Source organism: Paramisgurnus dabryanus, chromosome 7 (assembly GCF_030506205.2).
Source record: "Paramisgurnus dabryanus chromosome 7, PD_genome_1.1, whole genome shotgun sequence".
NCBI lineage: Eukaryota > Metazoa > Chordata > Actinopteri > Cypriniformes > Cobitidae > Paramisgurnus > Paramisgurnus dabryanus.
Window position 1 is genome coordinate 11,835,775 of NC_133343.1, and position 21,306 is coordinate 11,857,080.

Below are 21,306 nucleotides of genomic sequence, written 5' to 3' on the forward strand. Positions count from 1 at the left end.
ATTTTTCTTCTTTCTCCATCTCTTTCCTTTTTTATTTATGTATTTTTTTTTCTTAACAGTTGGGTTTTATTTTCTTTTCCCCTCTCTTTACTATTTTTTATTTATGTGTTTATGTATTTTTTTTTCCCTTAACAGTGTAATATAGACTAAAGCTTTAGTCCACACTCCAGATCAGTGGGTGGCGGTAAATGCACTCGAAAGTTGTTTGCCAACCGCCAATAAAATTAAGAGAAGAAGAAACTAGATTTTCGCAGGCTGTAGCCTGCGGAGGTCGCATATGTAAGCTACATACGTCATCAAGCCTGGTTTATTTAAATGACCTAAGCATTACATTCGAAAGTCAAGAACATATTACGACACTTTACGATTACCTAATAATAAGAGTCAACTTTATAATTGTTAATATTCTGAAATAAGACAGTCTTGATGACGTATGCAGCCTAGAAATGCAACCTCCAGAGGCTGCAGCTATCGGATTGAGAAACGGCCGGCAACCCTCTGACTGTCAACAAATGGGACAGAGAAATGTGCTGCTCATATCATGAATCCTAACGTTAAATCAGAAGTATTTATTTCGCCGACTGTGCCTACGGATTACATATTTTCATAAACAAAAGGTATGTTTTAAGGTCTTCATAAGAAAATGTACATACATGTGCTGGTTGGACAACAGGAAGAGTTGCTTCTTGCGTTTAACGTAGTTTACAAGGTGACAAAAGCATTGGTGTTTTAGGTTTTAGCGTACCCAGCTAAATAAAAACGTTACAAATACGTTGTTTCCTGTTACGAAAAGGTCGTCGTTTTAACGTTATTTTCCGAAGTATTTATACGAGAAATGTCTGCGTTCTAAACGTTATAAATACGTATTTTTACAATGATGCAAAAACGATTCAATAACGTTATTTTATGTAACCCCACAACGTTTAGGAAAAGCTAATATTATCTCTTATGTGATACTGTCTGTGTTGCCTACTTTTATTTACCACGTTCACCAAAAAAGCGTTTGAAGTTTACCCTCTGGGGTCTTGGTTTAGGGCCCTCGAGAAGTTTTGAGCTGCACTGACATTTGTGCTCTTTTCAGTTGCTTAAAAACATTATAATGGCAAAAGTCTCACAACACTGTGTTCAGCACAAACTGGGCTACAATATTATATGAGCAACATGTATGTACATGTCTGTATTTTTGAGAGAAAATGTTTATGCCTGAAACAGCCAAATTTTTAACAAAATTAATTCTAAACATGTTTTCCCAAGACTTTTCAAAACAGGATCTAGTAGTATAGATTTTTTATGTGATTGTCATTGTGCATCTCGTCAGTGAAGCCGGTTCTGGATTATAATTAATTCGCCATCAGCTGCTTTCAGATGGAACAGCATTTACAACACAAACCGTAGTTCACTGATAATAGGGACACATTTCGCATTAATTATTGCGGATGTATCACCTACGGTATGTTTGCGATATGGCCCAGCTTGTCAGTGAACTACGGCTTTGTGTAGTAAATGCTTCTGCATCTGAATAGCAGGTGATGGCGATTTACTACCACTCAAGGAACCGCTTTACTGACAAAATGCGCATGATATCGCATGCGAATTATCGCACATACCTACTGTGAATCTCATTCGGAAGTGATTATCCCATCGAAGATCAGTGCTCTTGGATGTTAACTTAAGTGCAATGATGTCACATCATGTAGATGAGTAACATACACTTGGAATAAAGCTGTGAAAACAATAATTTCCTCTGGAGCGATCTCTCTCCTCCAAAAATAGTACGCAAAACCACTGTGGAACTGCAGGTAAGCACTGCAGCTTTTACATTTGGACACTTAATAATTGATTTTCCCGTGACCTGACTATTTAAACACGTTGTGAGATATTGTCACTAGGGGTGTGCCATATCATACCGTTCACGATTATACCGGTAGAATTTTTTACATGATAATAAATGTCATATCATGATATCAATGATATAGCGACGCAATGAATTATGCCGCATTTACGTTCCCTAACCCACAGGGGGAGATACTAACAGTGTAGCATCCCTGTTTAAATTACTTTAGTTACTGTTAAACTAAGGTGTTAAGGAGTTGTTATATAGGGAAAACACTGCCAACTCGTACCACTGTGATGACAGTAACTTACTTTACTGACTAAATTTAAATCCCAAAAATGTAAACAAATGTTCACATTTTAGTTGTACTGAAGCACGTTTACTTTATATGTAATTAGACGGATCCATCTTTTCTATTCATTTTCCATTAAATTATGTGATCTGATGAGTTTAAATCTCCGTTTTACTGTATTTCGCCCCATTCAGACAGCCAGCGACCAGCAGTAGCAGGGCGACGCAATCTCATTCATTTCAATGGAAACCGGGCGACTTCCGGCGGCACGAGCGAAAGTGACCAATGGCGACCGTATGGGCGTGTCTAGTGACACGACAAAGTTAAGAAAAGTTTAACTTTATGTAAATGTCGAGCAAATTTCGGGAGCTACTACCAATGAGAACGAAACAGTGGAGTTCACATCATCCTTCTCTCGTCAGTTACTGGCGTGGATGGTACTCATTTGTTTATGACAAGCAGATTTAGAAACGCCTTATTGAAAGAGACGGGTGACACACAGCGATAACATCGCTGGCTGTCTGAATGCGGCTTTTGCTTCTTCAGCGAGTGCCGCAAGGCGCAAGGGCATCATCCGTAGGGGTGTAACGATTAACCATGCAAATTTGCGTTTTCTAATTGAATGAATTTGAATGAATTCCGGTGAAATCCCGGCACATCCGAACGCCAGGGGGCGCTCTCATGTAGAAACTCCCTTTGTGCCACAGAAGAAGTAGCATTACAAGCGCTATTCCAGGAAACGTCTACAGGAATATTTATATCGCTGTTCTTCAAATTGTTTCAGGTATTTTCATGATAGTAAAGAGTATTTTGAATGATTTTTATTTAACGAGTGTTGCTTTTTTAAATGCACGTTATAAACGACTCCGACTCATAAATTATTTTAGATTGATAAGGACTTCCTAATGACAAAATGCCGTTGTACACGCACAAGCTGTACATAAAACAAAGAATCGCAGCCTTGCGAATCAGAATCGATTTCAGACAGGGATTTTTAATGGGACACGCAATTGAATCGTTACATCCCTAATAATCCTGGTTCTGTTGTTGATCTGTCGCTGCTGTTTGCACCTTCAAATGAAATGTTTTGTTTTTACTAGTTCACAGACAACCGTCAACCTGTATTTTTACTCAATGACAATTTAATATTAAAATCTTATAAGTTAACGGTTAATGTTCGGTTCATAAGCTGCGGTTGTCGGTCAGGGAAAATTAACTGATATGAACATCACTATTTTAAAATCAAATTTTAAAATTGTTAGCTAATGACTTAAGTTACTGGGGTCTGTGAAAATTACTGAAAATCTGTGGTAGTGTCATAGTGATGTAAAATATTTATACCATTTCATCTCTAGTTTGTACTACTGTTTACATTTGACTCATGCTGTGTGATTATGTCACTACTATTGCACTTTAATGCTGCTTCTGCAACCTTATGACAATGGATTTACACTTCGAATTAGGTAGTCTGTCATCAATGACAGCTCATTGGATGAAAAATGCCCTTTTCCATAATTCATAAATATCATTACTGCAAAAATTCTTAAAATATCATGATATATTTTTGACGCTGTATTGCCCAACCCTAACTAGAATGCAAATGCCCATTAGGGGAGAACTGGTTGAGATTGGAACAGGAGGATTGTCTACCGTATACTATTAATGCAATATTTATATCACCCACAAGTATAACAGATACCTATATCATCATAACCATGTGATTAATAATTATCTGCGTATTTGGAGACAGTTTAAGACAATTTTAAATTCAACCAGGGTTTCCCGCAGCACTTTTCAGTTCGGGGCGGCCCGCCTAAGCTGGGAAACCCTACCGCCTTAACTAGGTTATTAAAAAAAAATTAGCTGCAAAAAAGGCCGTCAAGTGCATCTCAGAGAATAGCATGGACGCTCTTCAAACCGCACGGGCAAAATGAGAAAGATGTGATCCGGACCGTCACTGTCTGGAGGCTAACTAGCTAGTTGATAAAACATCTCGGGGAATAGCACGGACGCGCTTCACACCACGAGCGTTGAAGCGCGCCACACGGCTGAAATGAGATAAAAACCTGGTCCGTCATGTCTGGAGGATAGCAAGTTCATAAAACGCATGTCAGTGAAAACTGTAAGTGGACTTATGTTTTGAGTTTATTTAAGCCTGTTATTGTATTAGTCTATAGTTCTTGCAAATTTAAAGTAAGTTAGCAGGTGATCTTGATGTTTGAGCAACCTGCTAGCTAGGTTTCACGTGCCTATTGAAGCTGCTCAAATTATTTTTGTGCATTATTTACATGCTACAGTAGTTACATGTAATTACTAGTGGGAAATAATCGGTTACAATTCTTGTGCTAGCTATCATCGTTCGCCAGACGTTCTACAACATTTGCTTTAGTTTGTGTTTATTAACCCTTTAGTTTCACTTCATCACGCAGCTATTCCCGTTAGAGGTAAAACATTAAATTCATTAATAAGCTAGTATGTTCATTTTCTGTCATAGTTTCATCATAACGCATCATAACCTTTGATAACTATTTTGTGTCTAATAAAATACAAAAGTATGAGGCTGATTAAAGTACAGTACGCACCCTTCCAGGTGATCTGTGATTCATAAAGGGGACATTGCTTACAGGCGTACGTACGCACGGTTTTATAAGTCTTATAAATCTTTATACATTTTTGGCTTTTGGGCGCACATAAACTTTTAGTAAGGGTCCTACGCAGTTTTATAAATGAGATTCTTGTACAGTACAGTACCAGAAGATGAGATTATAGTTAAGATTATAGTCTCATTTGTTACCACATAATTCTTTTAATACAGTTTGTTTCTTCATTTTTAGGATGTCCTCTGCCCAGGCTTGTCAGTCAACTCTTGTACACAGACTTGCCACATTACTGCGAAATAATGGTAAGGTACCTGTATTTTCATGCAGCACCTGACATTTTTTTTTGTGTATTTACAGTATTTGAAGATGTTTTATTGTTAAATTTGCTTTGTGGTAATTTAGTGAAAACCAACAGAAAAACAGTAAAACACATATTCCCTTTCTTAATATATTTTATTAATAATTTTTTACTGTTTATTTTATTTTATGAAACATTTTGTGAATGAGATTAAAATGTCTTTAACTTCATAAAGAACATGAATAATCCACCAGGATGCAAAAGACCTAGTTAGTAAATGTATGTTAGTTAACATGTTCTCTCATAAAAAGAATTAGTGATGATCATGATATTCAGTTGATATTAAAAGTCTGCACACCCCTGTTAAAATTGCAGGTTTATGTGATGTAAAAAAAAATGAAACAAAGATGAATCATGTTGGAACCTGTTCCACCTTTATTGCAAAATTGCAACCTATATGTAAGCAATAAGGTACGAGAGACTGTGCTCAATAAATTTATAAAAGCATTCCTTCCTCTAGAAAAAAATAGTCCCTGGCCATGAACAACAACGTTCCAATGTGTAATATGCATGAAAGCTCAAATAAAAACAACAAACCGTTCTCAAACTGATATGTGTGGTTGCTAAGAGGGTTGCTAAGGGTGCAGTGGGTTCCTAAGGGTGTTGCTAAGGGCGCAGTGATAAATAGAACCGTAAAGCACAGCTATTGACCAATCAGAATCAAGGATTGGAACTAAGCGCTTTATAAATTAAAGTAAATAACAATAAGAATCATTTTGGGGTGAAAAAATGCAATGTAAAAATTGTGCAATAACCAGGATGCATAAATCTGCACACCTCTAAAATAATACTTAGTTGAAGCAACTTTAGAATTAATCATAGCATACAATCTTAATGAGAAAAAGTCCATCAGTTTTACACATCTTGACTTTGCAATATTTTGCCATTCTTTCTTGCAAAAGAATCACAAAAGCATGAGTGGAGAGGCGGGCCTTACGTTGTGGTTAGGAAAGTTTACAGTTTCTTTGAAGAACCGGACTAACCTCGCTCACTCTCTCCTTCGTGTTTGTGCACCTCTCACCCTCAAACAAGGTCAAGGCAAGCATTCTCTTTTTGAAGTTTCTGCTAATATGACCGTTAACAGCAAAAGAGCGCTCCACTTCAATATTTGATTGACAAGACAGCTGACTCGGTGGTTGCCTAGCAATATAAAAAGCTGCGTTGCACAGCTCTTCTTTTTTTTTTTAAAGGCAGTGCGTCGCGCCTTGCGTTTCCAAGCGTTTCCAAGCGTTTAAAGCGCGTTTGGTGTGATTAGCCCCTAAGGGTGTTTTTAGACCTGAGCCTTTGTTTCTGAACCTGGTGCGTTTTCTCCCTTGGTTTGGTTTCTTTAGGCATATGTGAACACGGCAATTGTAAATTGCAAACACACTCTGTAGTGGTTCACTATAAGTGTGAAAGCAAACTGACCAAATGGACCAATAAACACCTGATAGCTCTTAAGTGACTAATTCTGGTGAGCATGTCAGCGTCATTCAAAACCAAAGCACACCTGTTCCTTATAGTGTTGTCACGATACCAACATTTTTGTTTCGGTGCCGATACCAAGACAAGCATTAAATAATAATCTAATGTTATTTAAGCTGTGATATATGGATTAATATAGACTAATGTTTCTTGTACTTCAATGTCTGATTTATCTGTGGTAAACTTTAAATATGAGTCCATAATTTCTTACAAGGCGTTTCACAAATGAAATACACCTCCTTTGTGTTGGTCTGTGCTCTTTAAATGCTTTAATATAATAACCTAATATAAGTAAATCACTGACAAACATGCACATGCTCTGATTATAATCATATAGCCTATAGATATTTTAGCTGATATTTTGTATGCTTTATTTTAGCAGCTTGCAAATTATTAACATTATCTATGAAAGTTTTTTATTCGGGGGTGCGTGCATGCTTAGCAAATGAAATACGTGGTTTTAGATACGACACATGACGTAAATGTAAAGCAATGGTGCATATGTGCTGCCACCGGGGCTCAGCTCAAGCACCCATGGCATCGGCGCCTATTTGCATTTTATTGTAGCACTTCCATCAGTGAAAGAACAAGCGAGGAACCTTTTGGGGGCTATAATGTTTCCAGCCGCGCTGAAAATGTGTTCTGATGGTTTACTGGTAGCGCAGATATCATTACTTTTTTGCAATTTTGAGTGACCAAGAGAGAACGGCCGTTTCTTAATCCTAAGGCTGCAGCCTCCGGAGGTCGCAAATGTCATCAAGCCTAGTGTATTTCAGTTAACTGAGTTACATTTGCAAGTCATAAGCATCGTAATGACAACCGTCAAAGCCCTACGGCGGCAACAGTATCACTTGCGCGAGGAGAAAAAACACAGACATCCACGTGAAGCACTGGAAGCGTGCGTTGCACACCAACTTGAAATGCCTCTTACAAATCTGGAACGCGAAGTAAATCATTCTCAGAAGTATCGATACTAATAAATGTAGGTACTGTAACGTTTTCAATTTCCGAGAATCGCTGTGCTTTTGAAGTATTGGTGCATCGTGCAACACTAGTTCCTTATAATATGTCTTCTAATTGTTTTTCCCAGCAATTTTTACTTTGTAAGAATGTTGTCCCGCCTTCGTTTTGGTTCCTGCTCAAAATAAAGAAGTAATAGAACAGCAGTTACCAAAAATCCCGAAAAGCCGCTGTCTGTCCATCCTGATGAACAACTTTGAGAGGAATCGCATAAAATAAGCAGATGCACAGATTAAAGGAGAGTTTACTTGCACATGAACAACGTTGTAGCTATTTAACCCATAGTTTCGCTACATAGTAATTGATTTACAGGTCTAAAAAAAAACAGAACTCTGTCAAATTGGTTGGGCATCTCCTGTTCACAGCCCTCTTCAGATAAGCCCCACAGATTTAGATCTGGACTCCGAAACCCTGTTCTTGTATTAGTGAAGCCTTACCTTTGCTGATTTGGAGGTGTGCTTCGGGTAGTTGTCATGCTGAAAATGTCTTGGTTATGTATGTAACCTCCATTTGAATGAGACATGTTGATGATTTGACACTAGGGCAGTGGTTCTCAATTCCAGTCCTCGGGCCCCCTGTCCAAGAACATTTTAGATGTCTTCATATATAAAAACACCTGATTCAGTTCATCAGCTTGTTAGTGTGTTAAATAATGAGCCTGATGAGTGAAATCAGGTGTTTCATATAAGGAGACATCGAAAACATTCTAGGAGGGGGCCCGAGGACTGGAATTGAGAATCACTGGGAGACCTTGGGAGACCAATCACTCTGATACTTTCTAAAAATGGAAAATGAATGATCAACAGTGAGTGCGTTTACATGCACAGTCTTACGCCGATTATGCTTAATAAACTGATAACACGTGGGGTCATTTAAACGCGTAAAACTGTTTTCTTTAATCGGGGAAAGCTCATAAACGGCGTAAGCAAAAAACGTTCGGCACGGGTAGTTTTTTGCTCATTACGCCGATTTCGCGTGGCATGTAAACACCTTAACCTGCTTTCTCACGGTTTTGTCCATGTGCGCATGTCTCCGCATATGAAAGATAAACGTCACACGCGGAAGTAAGCGCAAAGTAACGCATAAAAGTCTCCGCTCGACAAAAGCAGTTGGCAGAGAAATTGTGAAAATAGAAGCTCATGTTACATTTACAGGTTCTGCACACACGAGAAGAGATACAACAGTACAGCTTAAGACAGATATGCCGTTGACTTTTTGAACGACTATTGTGTACTATAGGTGGTGACGTCACTGCCTGGGGGAAAACTGATAAGTCTTCAAGTCCCATGTAAACGCAGTTGTCTGCATAGCCGGCTTATTGATTTGCATGTAAACGCATGAAAACAGTTTTCTGTAATAAGCAGATTTTTGATAGTTATCCGCTTATTCTGTGCATGTAAACGTACTCACTGTTTCTCACAAATTGACTTTACCCTTGGGCAGCCTAGGTATATTAACTCTTTCCCCGCCAGCATTTTTCATGATTCTCACAAAAGTTTAATGCCTCCCAGAAAATGCTCTTCTTTAAATATATAAACAAACAATATATTAAATGAAAGAACAGACCCTCTGCTTTTAAACAAAACCAACCGTTTAATCCTACCTTCATCAGTTCTCTTTTTAATCACCTCTCAAATATGGGTAGGTTTCTTCAAAATCACCAAATTTTAAGCAAAAAGCTGAGATAATTCCATTTTTCTAAAGGACTTTTGAAAGAGATCAGATGCAGGGTGATCCTTAAAACTTTTGCCCTAGGGCAGCTGTTTGTTACAACAGTTTAATTACTTTAAGTCCTGGGTATGATTAACATTGAGTGGAAAAAACAAGTCGATCAGAAAACGACCAGCCAATAATCAGTCAGTTAGCGCTAACGCCCTAAAGTGCCTTTGGTTTTTATGGGGATAACAACTGGCTCTTGTTTTGAAAGTCATGTGCTGCACTTTCTTTCTCCCATTTTTTTATAATAATATTATTAATAATCTGTCTTTTTATATCCAAAATGTTTGCTCAGAGAGCACAGAGATGGTAGCAAATAAGTAATGCTCATGTCAAGCATTGCACTGAACGAGCAATTATAGCTTTACCATTCGAAATCATTCCTAAAACCTATTTTTAATATCTTTAACACGATGCAGGTGCATGTTAGCACGCCATCAAAACTCAATAAATAGTGGCAGTAAAACCATGACTCCCTTTATAACAAAAGTTGAGTGTTTTAAATAACCATTTGTGAGCTGTTGTGGCTTTGGATCATAAAATGAAACTATAATATAACATTTTATTAGGGCTGCAGCTATCGATTTTTTTGTAATTGATTAATCTAGCACTTAATCGATCGATTAATCGGATACTTTTGTGTGTGTGTGTGTTTTTTTCGTACATCGACCGAACACTTTTTTTTCGTGAATTTTACTGGAGGCTAATTGGAGAGTTTAGAGAGAGACTTATATCACGTGACATTGTGGTGCCGTGGTGGCGTCATGGACCTACGAGACGGGCAATCCGGGTTCGATTCCCCTTTAGGGCAATATTTTTTTAAATCTAAACTTTACAACTGGCTTGTAAACATGAGCCAATCGATTGTATTTGGCGTTTGATGAAAATAAAACCCATGATCATCAGATCTAATGTGAACGCTACACACCACCGTGTTTTTCAAAAGCAGATGCAAAGTTGCGTCTCTTCACTTGCACTACACGTGCACAAGCACTGTCCTTATTCTTCATAGGAAACCTGTGGACTCGCTGTCCTGACAGGCTGGAGTTTGCAAAACCTCCACTAACACAATAATTAATAGTGACAATGAAAAATTGACATACAAAACTACAAAAACACACTGACTTACGACTGCTCCTGCACTGTAAAGCCAGCCAGACGACTCCCTCACATTACGTCAAATGACGCAATGTTGAACGTGGAACAGGTTCTGACATGATTCATCTTTTTATTACATCACAAAAACCTGGAATTTTGACAGGGATGTGTAGACTTTTTGTATCCACTGTAAAAGCCTTAGGATGCCATGTACATACAGCAGACTTTTTGGGGTTGAAGATGCAAACCTGCCAATAAGTTAATTCTAACAGTAAATTTCTTGTCTCTCTCTCCAGGTGATTCAGTGCTGGATGGTTCCAGTACTCTCACCCTCCAAGTGGGATGTTTACAGCACCTGACAAAACTCTTTGAGCAGCACCTTCATTCACGCACTCATCAACATGGATTCCTGGCTCTGCCGTCCCACCCAGCAGATACTGCCTCCCTGCTGGAGGTCCAGTTCCTCTTTGACATGTTGCAGAAGACAGTATCACTTAAGGTATGGCTCTGAAGATGTTCCGATGCATGTCTGTTCGATAACAAAAATGGTAAAAGTTCAGTTAAAGGTGACATAGAATGATTGAACAGAGTATTTATCCTTGTTCTGTGATGTGACATGTAGACAAAAATGTTTTTGTTTGGGTCTGTAATGCCTTAGAAGTTTCCTAAAAACCTCTCTCAGATAGCTCTATTAGGGTGGGGGATTTTAAACAAGTGGTTTTGCACCTTTTTGGCTCCCCCTACTGGCTTAACTTGCAATCTCATTACTGATTGGCTGACTTTGCTGCCACTCAAAAAATTTAGCCAATTATTTTAAAGTGGAGGGGCAGTTAGATGCCTGTGATGTCATAAGCATCAGTTTTTCAGATTGGGCTGTTTTCTGGCTGACATTTCTAAAAGAGGAATTTCTATGAGACTGAGATGCTTAGCACTTTTTGTATGTTCGTGAATGCGGGTAGACTACCATTATTCAGCAAAGACAAGGTAAAAACGTTTTTTCATTCTCTGTCCCCTTTAATGTTTAATGCAATTATGAGGAAGGTTCAAAAGTAGTACAGGGCTCAACATAAAGGACTGCCCGGTTGCCCGGGGAATGCGCGAGAGATTTTCGGGCCAGTAAAAAGTATTGTCACTTGCCCAATCGGGCCAGTGCTTCACCCTCAGTCACTAAAATATATTTTCATCAATGTATGTTATTTAACATTTTGGAAGCAGACATTTACTTGGGTAAAACATGACAAATTTAAAAAAGAATGCAATATTTTGCACAATTTGCTGTCAGTTTAGGTAAAGCAGAAAAGTTGGGAGCCTTTTTCATTGGAACATGTCTGTTGTATATGTATACAATTATATTTGACTTTTGAATAATTATTTTTTAATATGTGACACTGACATTTTTTTATTGGGGCCAGTGAAAATTTTGGCAGGGCAAGTGAAAATCTAAACCACTGGCCCGACTGGGCCAGTATAAAAAATTATACTGTAGTATACCTGTAGTATTAGTAGTTTTCTTGTACATTTATATTATTTCCAAATATAATTATTTGCTGGGATGTTGTCTTGACTAATCCTTATTTATTCCGCTTTTTTTTGCTATAAAAATGGATCACACTTTGCCTATTCAATATGCTGAACTGGCTTTGCAATGACCTGATCATGTTTGTCCCCAAAACAGCTTGTTAATCCGCCTGGTGTCAAACTACAGTCTGTTGTGAAAATCTTCCCCTTTAAGTCCCTCAAACACTTAAAGGTAATTCAGATCACCACATCCCAAATGAACAGAAACATTTTGTAACATATATGCACCTAGGGGTGGGTGATAATCCGGTGGGTATGATAAACCGGTAGACATCTGTCAACTAGAGATTTTGGACTAACATCTTTATCAAGGTTACGTGCCCAGGTTATGTTTGTACACATAAAATCCCTCACTCCTCTTGACTAAATCAGTATATATATATATATATATATATATATATATATATATATATATATATATATATATATATATATATATATATATATATATATATATATATATATATATATATATATATATATATAGCCTGATATAAGTTTTGGATAATCGCCCACCCCTAATTGTTTCATAAATATTGTCCTAAATATCCCTTTTTGTTTGACTGTCTGTTTAGCTAAAGCGTATTCCTCCCCATTGTCTAGAGGGTCTGAGAGGAGTGTATTCTCAGCTTGAAGTTTTTACCTGCTCAAAAAGTGTCAACTCACTAGAGGTACTTTTCATCTTTAAGCACTGTTACAAGGATTTACTACTAAAGTCTACCATGCATGTACAAAAAAGTCTGTGTGTGTTTGTGTAACAGGAGCTTCTCTCTGTGTGTGGAGGAGATCTCAGCTCTGGTTTACCCTGGTTAGAACTTCATACCCTTAATTTCAGTTACAATTCTATTTCTGCCCTCGACAAGTCACTAGTAAGACATCTACTTTAATCTTAAAACTGAATTTAATAACTGAGACTAGGCAAGTGATATTAGAATTGGCATTTATTGAGTCTCTAAATTATTTAGAGGCTGTTAAACGTCCTAAAGTGGCTTGACTTGAGCCACAACAAGATCCAAGACTGTGCTGAGTTCTTAAAGGTAGGAAGTTAATTTAATCTTGGCTTTTCTTTATAAAGCTTTAAAAATTAATTGGAGAATGAATTAAATTATATTAAATGGTACAGTACAGTGAGTCTTTTAATTTCTCTTTCTGTCTCCAAGCCTCTTACTGAACTCGAGCATCTGAATTTGGCCTATAATAACCTCCAGAGATCACCAGTGCTTAGCCTGAGTGCCAAAGTGAAACTCACCACTTTGATCCTTAGAAACAATGAGTTGGAAACTATCAATGGTAAGTTCTCTGTAAAAATTGGCTGGCTATTAAAATTCATTATGCCTATTGTTTTTGGATTGTATTTTTCAGCAGAGCTACTGTTACTTTATTATCACTGAAATGTAAATTGTGGAATGCCCTTTAAAAATGCACTTTTATTCGTTATGTTCACTCAGTTACACAAAATTTCAGTAACACTTTACAAAAAGGTTGTATTTGTTAACAATTAGTTAATGCATTAGCTAACATGAACTAGCAATGAACAATACCCCTACTGCATTTATTAATCTATAGTCGATGTTGATTTTGGCATTTACTAATCCATTTACAAAATCAAGCATTGTAACTGTTAACATTAATTAATGCACCATGAACTAACATGAATAACTGTATTGACATTAAACTAACATTAACAAGAATGAATACATGTTGAAAAACTATATTGTTCATTGTTTGTTCATGTTAGTTATTGCATTTACTAATGTTTACTAATACAACCTTGTTGTAAAATGTTACCAAGATTTTTTTTGTTTTGGATTCATTTCTGCTTGTTTTCATAGTCCTGCAAGATTGTCTTGTATGATGTTAAAATGGTGAAAAGTCCTTAATTAGTTTAAGTCGTTGAATAAAGTTCGCAGCATTTTTAATAGGAATAATTTTAGAGAAATAACATGAAACAAAACAGGAAAACAAGATTGACGTATAATTTGAAACTGTGACCTTTAGCTGTGTTTATTTGACATAGCAGTTGGTATAACACTAAGCTGTCACTTCACACATTCACACATTTGAACACAATTCTGCTGTCTTTAAACAAAGTTTGCAGAGCACTTGATGCAAATGATGCAACTGTAGCTGCTTTTGTAAAAACGGGTATAATTTTACTGCACTGTAATTCAGGTAAACTACTAGTTTAGTAATAAATGCATTTTTGGATTTATTGCAGGGGTGGAGCAGTTGTCATCCCTTCAAGTTCTTGACCTGGCTTATAATCTTTTTATGGAACATTCTCAGCTGGTGCCTCTGTCTCTCCTTCATAATCTCCATACAGTAAGATATACAATGAATAAACTTGCAGTGACAAATGCATTTAGTCTTTCCAGGTGGAGTTTTGTATGACTTACTGATATCACTGAATGTTTTATTTTCAGTTAAATTTGGAAGGAAACCCTTTGTATTTTCAAAAGACACACAGAGCATCTACTGTCCGCCGCCTATCCCCACAAGCTGCTTTGAAAGAAGTAAGTTTGTGAATGTGCAGTTTATTAATCAGTAATTTAATTAGTCCACAACAATGCATGTAAAAACTGTGAATAACTGTACACTGTTCAACCTATAATTGCTTTTATTGCCTTGTCTGCTGTGTTGTGGGAGTACAGCAGGTGAAAGTAGTAAAAACACGAAATGGAGTTCAAATTAGATGGAATCTAAATGAGCTAAGGGGAATGGATTTGATGAAGCAGCAGCGTGGAAGCAGTGGCAGAGCCAGAGATGTGTTCTGAGTGCCACCGCAAATTTAATGTGCTACTTTCACTTCATCCAGCAATTCATTATATGTTAATCGACGTGTGTTTTTCTATTTGCAGCAGCGTCACGCATTGTTAAAAACAAATATTAAGATTTAAGATAATATTAACATGCATTACAAATACTCTGACTGATTTCATCGTAGGGCTGGACGAATGTATAGCCTAGTGTTTGTCTTTCTGGGGACTGAATAAAGTCTATGGCTGCATTTACACTTGGCACTAACATGCAACCTGTATCTGGATGTTGTCCACATACACATTGAAAAGACAAGTGTAAATGGAACATCTTTATCTCAGCACCGTCCCATTCTCCTGTGGCTCCTTCAGTAACTTCCTTAGCTTGGCCCTATCCTTGAATGAAGGCAGGAGAGAAAAAAAATGCCTTTCAAACTAACAGAGAACAAATCGAGCACCACCTTTCTCAGGGTACAATAAAGCCCTTTTCACACAGACATTCCGGAAAATACACGGAAAAGGCATCCTGGATTTTTCCGGGATCGTTAGATTTTTTGTTCATTCACACTGCCATGATTAGCCGGCATCTACAAGGTCCCAGAAAGACACGTGACCTGTTGAAAGTCCTGCCCTCTCTTCTATGCAGCATCTGAAGTTTGCATATTATTTATTATTTCTCTCTCCAGAAACAACTCGCGTGCATTTTTGTTTATGATAAGACTATAAAGGAGCGCGTGAACGCACAGTTCTATGCTGGTGAATGATCTCAGCTTCAGAGTGGATTAGGGGTGTCCTCGACTAAGGATTTACATATTCGAATCAGAATTGTCGAATCTTTCCATAGTCGACCGATAGTCGAATCATCTATGTGTGCATGGGTTGGGAGGGGGCCACACCAGGTACAAATTGGTAACTTTTATTTTCTTTCACAAGCAGCACACATAAACAACTTTCTGATAAAGTGACCAAACTGTCTTTCAAGTAATAAACGAAGAAAAAACTGACAATGCATTTATATATATTTTTTTAAGGTAAAATGTAAGGCAACATTTGTTTAATTATTCCTCATAACATTTTAAAGCCACGATCTACAGAACATCACACTAAAATACATTTTGATAACTAAACCTAAAAAAATAACAAAGGTGATTCTGCCTTGGAATCTCTGACTACAATTAAGTGTTTTTATTTAATTTGGAGATATAGCGCGTCAAAGCAGTCATGACCAAAAAAACCCGACAATTGAGAAATGACAAATAATTTGTGATTGTGACTGTAAATGATAAAAACTAATCTTTATATACAATTCATTAAACGTTAATTTATAACAAGAAAAACACTGAAATTAATGATTTTATAGACACTACGCGTTATTATTTAGCACAGAAATACCTGCTTGCTTGCTTTGACTTTGATCATCTCTGTATTCACTTTAGATACAGAAAGACCGGATGATATTATTTATTTCAGGAATCTCTTTGCTATCATTTGAAAGTGAACACCGACCGACCATAATATTAAATCACAAGAAAGACATTCGTGTCAGGCAGAAATAGGTTCGGTGCAGATAGTTTCCGTTTGATCACCGAAATAAAAAAAACGGCTTACCTGTTTTGTAGTTTAATTTTTGACAAGATAACCAAAATGTATGATAAATACATTTTAAAAACTTATACCCGTCTAAAAACATCCGTTTTTTAATGTTTAGTTTGATGAACTCCTAAATATGAGACGCAGAGTACCTAGCCCGTTCGGCTAAATTACATGCGCAAGCATGGCCAGCACGCAATAGCGCAACATCGATACAACGAAAAGCTATCCAAAATTTACATACTTAAATTAGATCAGAATTTACGTTTATAATAAATAATTTTTTTTTAATAAAATAAGGTCAGAAGTAACAAAGTGCAGAACAAATATGCAAGAAGCCTCAAGTGCACGGAAACAAAACACAAGCCAAATAGTTAAATCGGATAACCCAGAGTGAAATAAAATAAAATATAGAAATTATTAAAAGGACGCAAGGCATAATATAATTTGCCACCTTTGTCTTTTAAATGTAGAAACAAAGAGGCAATGGTTTATTAACATAGAAACCTCTTATGGACGTGTAGCCCGGTAACAGGGGTTGTTGGATTTATTAACGCATTTGAAAAATATTTATGGAAAGCTGCTACTTCACATATTATTTGCAGCATTATCATAATATGCAGTATATTAATATATTGTGAAAAGGCTGTTATATGTGAAATCATATAATGTGTGCACCCATATACGGCCAAAATTGAATGATCCTCATTTCATAACACATCTGCGACGATTCGACTGTGAGATTGGTAGTCGAATCAGGCTTCTCCTATCGATGCATCGAATCTTCGACTATTCGGGGTCACCCCTAGAGTGGATATTTGACAAGCTCCCTGATCTCTGCTTTAATACAGTTTTTTGACATTTCTCATCGTGATTGTTTATATGCATTTAAAACCCGCATTTTGAGGGTATATCTTGTTGGGAATTGGGATGATGTGCAGGCATTTTCGTTTATTATAAGCTCAAATGAGCATGTGACGCAATATTCTTTTATGCTGCTGAGTGATCTCCGTTTCAACGCAGTAAGTGACGAGCTAACTTACTTGATATCTGCTTCAGTCCAGTTTGCTGACATTTCTCGTTGTGAATGTTGTAAATCCCTCATTTTAAAGAGTTGAACCAACTTCATGTTGCCATGACACGGCATGACACGCATGTATACCCTCACTACGGCACGTGCGTTATTGTTTATGCGTCTCATTTATCATTTCCTGATAACTGCTTCAATCTAGTTTGCAACATTTCTCGTGGTGAATGTTTATATGCATGTTATCTCTCGTTTTAAGGAGCTGAACCATAACTTTTGTTGTGATGACGCGTGCATCCTCACTACGACACGCCCATTGCGGCATTGTTTCGGCTTCTTGTTCACACAGAGGGTTTTCCGTGTATCTGACTAGGTTCTCTTTCCGGCAACGATCCCAGAAGATATACGGGACGTGTTTGTGTTCACACAGACGCTTGTCTGGCAATTTTACGGGTATTTTCTGGGACCAAAGGTCTATGTGAATGGGGTTTAAGTAACTTAACTCTCTCTAGACAAAACATACACTGAATTTATAAGAGGTGGCCAGCACCATGAAAACAAAAAAGGGGAGACAAAACAATAAACATTTACACAACACAAACCCTGGAATAAACACAATACATTTAACTAAATTTATAGCCATGGATAAACTTAAGTCAATGCAAAAATAATTCTATTAAACAAAATCACATTGATCAAGACATCATATTTTCCAATGTCCCCACTAAAACATCAAAGTTGGTTCATTCTAATTTCTTTAGATTTCCCATAAAACAGATCAACTTCCTGTTTGAAACTCTTTGTCACTTGGCTGGTCCATTCCAACAACACACCAGGTATTAAGTCAAGTCATCTTAACTATAAAATAAACTTTAACAATATAAGCTATGTTTTTATAAATCACATTTTAGCCAAAGATAAATTTTAACTGGTTTAATGTACGTAAGCCTGTCCACATAACTAAGCCTGTCCACTGACTCAGTACAATGACAAATAAAGATCTTAAACCAAATCAATATAGTAATGTTCTGTTATTTATTTATTAATCAATGCAAAGATAAATGTATAGGAATTGTGTGGCTTAAATTCTGGCCATCACAGGCAGCTGCCTATGTTGCCTATGCCAGTGGTTCTTAACGTTATTCCTCGAGGCCTTGTATGTCTCCCTTATTTAACACACCTGATTCAAATCATCAGCTCATTAGAAGGGATCTCCATGAACTGAACTACATCTGTAAGATAAAAGAGACATACAAAACATGCAGGGCAGTGGGCCTCCAGGAATAACGTTAAGAACCACTGGCCTATGCCACAGACTGGCCCTGCTTCTAGGTCAGGGGTCTCAAACTCAAATTGGCTTGGGGCCATTTCTGAGATTGACATTTTATCGGAGGGCCGCAGAGCTATTTTAAGGTTAAAAAGTACAATATTTCTGTAAATAGACAGTTAAAATTCTATTATTTAATGTATAGACCAATTTCGTGTTTGCAAACAGAGATGACGTTTTTTGTGGGCGGAGCCAAACTGGTTGCAGAAAGTGACTGCTCCGCAGTAGGGTTGTGAAGTGTTTTAGCATTAAACCGTGATTTTTATGGATCCGGTGTTCTGTCGAAGTCTGATTCCTTTATGTTTCCCTTTAGTGCAATGTTTCTTATAGCGTTTTAATCACATTACGTTTATTTTTTTAGATAGATAAAAAGTTTAAATGGCTTGGCTACTGATATGCATGTATGTAATGTGTATTGTTCTTTTTTGCTAAATCAAATATTTTTACAGTCTGAATCGCTAAAGTACATGTAAAAGCAATACTATCATGTATTATATATAATAGCGTTTATTAAATATTTCATAATTTTCCTGTTTTTTATTATTTCTTCTTTAATAAATTATAATTGTAACATGATAAAAACGCTATAAGAAACACATGGAGGGAACAGACTTCGACAGAACACCGGAAATCTTCTGTACTTATTTTCTATTCTAATTATTAAAAGATTTCCAGATGATTTCCTTGCTCCATTCTGTCCGTTTAAGGGCTTATTGTAATCATAAACACCTACGTTTATCTTCAAATGATGTCTTTGACGATGGTATTCTATAAAAATGAAAGCCATCTTTTTTGGCATTCTTATTCTGACACTTAACAGCACAACCGGACATTTTCCAGTGAGTTATCTTGCTCTTTTCACTCGTGTCTAATTCATTTCCACTGTTTTTCTGCAACCGCATTGCGCGCGCAGCTTGCAGTGACGTAACTGTGACGTCTACTCTAAATTGGTCTATACTAAAAGCAGTGGTTTTATCTTTTAAATATATACATTATTTTATATAAGTAAATCATTTCTTAACCTTCTCTTTAATAACTAAGGCCTATTAAAACCTTGCACTAAACTAACAAATAACATTTCTGTATACATTTATAAACTAATATAAAAGATTACCATCAGTAAGTGTTTGTGTTTTGATTTATTTTGGATTGTTTACAGTCATAGTATAGACTTTATTATGCTCCATCTTTGTTATTCCACAGTTTTAATGAATTGGCTATTATATGTGGAAAAATATGAATAAGTGAAAGTGATCCTTAAACTTCTGAATGGGTAGTAGTCAATGTTACATAAGCTAGTTACACAGAAAAACATTATAATACTGCTAGGTGTAATTGCATAGCAAGCTACATAATAATATATTATACTTCATTATATATAGCAGTATACATACTTTTATCCTCTGTATGTTTCTCCTCATCTTTCCTCTTTTAACCTGGGTACTTTGATGGCAATTTTTCTTATATGTAGTTTATGTGTTGCATTACATCTACGGCTCTGCCTCATATTATGCGGTGTCTCCATTAGAAGCTGTGACTTATTGATGTGAGCCCCACCGCAGCTCTTCTCTGAGTTGATATTCACCCGGAAGTAACAAATCTTCTCTGGACAAACACTACAAAGTCCCGACCAGATTAACTGATCGCATGGTGACAATGATATGATTGACGCGAGGTCCAGATGAGGAATTAAAGTCCGATCGCGCATTCCGTTATCCTCGTCGCAATCACAGAGCGCGCGCGGCTCATGGCTGCGTAGCAACGCGTGACGTCACGCCACGGAGCGCAGCTTCCGCTCCCGAGCACTTTAGAAAGTAAGAAATGCTTTGACCCGTTTTGTTAGACACGACATGTGAACGAACCCTTAAAAATTTAAATTAAAAATGAAATGAATATGAAACAAAGTGAATAAAAATCTTTCTGCGGGCCAGATTATGTTATAATGTTGAAAGGTGCCGCGGGCCGCAGAGAGGGGGGGGGCGGGCCGCAAATGGCCCGCGGGCCGGGAGTTTGAGACCACTGTTCTAGGTACACCTGCATTTTATTTAAAAAAAAATTTCAAGAAGCATCACGGATAACTTGCAAATAAATTTGTCTAATATTTGTTGTTGTCTAATAAAATGAATTGACAAAGATGAAAATGAATTAAAGGCGGGGTGCATGATTTTTGAAAAACACTTTGGAAAAGGTAGTCGGGCCGAGTACCAAAACACACTTGTAGCCAATCAGCAGTAGGGGGCATGTCTACTAATCGTCATTGTTGCCTGGGATGCGTATGTGTGGGGCGGGTCTATATAGAAGGTCCAGATTCTATTGGGGTAGAAGTGTGTTTGTTTAGGTGATTTCCAGTGGCTTCTTTTTTTGAGGGCGCTCAATGCGAAGTTCATCAAAACATGCATGTAGCCCGTCATATGTGTGGTTCGAAATTACAAAAGATGTGTTCTGCATGTCGAGTGATCCTATGTGCATCACGTGTCTTGTCAAAATAAGTGCCTGCTGCAGATGCGTCTAAAGGGTTTATGATAAAAGAGATCTTCTGCGTAATCAGAGTTTACTGTTAAGGGAGTGTCTTGCGTGTATTTTGTGAACGTTAGCTTCTCTTTTATCATAAACAATTGAGATGCGTGTGCAGCAGGCACTTCTTTT

The 21,306-nt window shown here is 37.1% G+C and overlaps 1 protein-coding gene across 3 annotated transcripts in view; it reads left to right on the forward strand.

Moving 5' to 3' along the window:
- The first annotated feature begins 353 nt into the window (after window positions 1-353).
- Window positions 354-21,306, forward strand: part of stk11ip (serine/threonine kinase 11 interacting protein) — a 93,821-nt gene continuing 72,868 nt past the window's right edge. The window contains exons 1-10 of one of the 3 annotated variants that reach the window (XM_073815381.1): window positions 354-617; window positions 4,961-5,028; window positions 10,679-10,881; window positions 12,058-12,132; window positions 12,536-12,631; window positions 12,722-12,829; window positions 12,926-12,997; window positions 13,121-13,250; window positions 14,179-14,282; window positions 14,384-14,473. In XM_073815381.1, the coding sequence (XP_073671482.1) occupies window positions 4,962-5,028; window positions 10,679-10,881; window positions 12,058-12,132; window positions 12,536-12,631; window positions 12,722-12,829; window positions 12,926-12,997; window positions 13,121-13,250; window positions 14,179-14,282; window positions 14,384-14,473 (945 nt within the window). In that variant the 5' untranslated portion in view covers window positions 354-617; window position 4,961. The remainder of the gene's footprint in view (window positions 618-4,960; window positions 5,029-10,678; window positions 10,882-12,057; window positions 12,133-12,535; window positions 12,632-12,721; window positions 12,830-12,925; window positions 12,998-13,120; window positions 13,251-14,178; window positions 14,283-14,383; window positions 14,474-21,306) is intronic. The other 2 variants (XM_065239990.2, XM_065239991.2) reach the window with 2 other exon arrangements.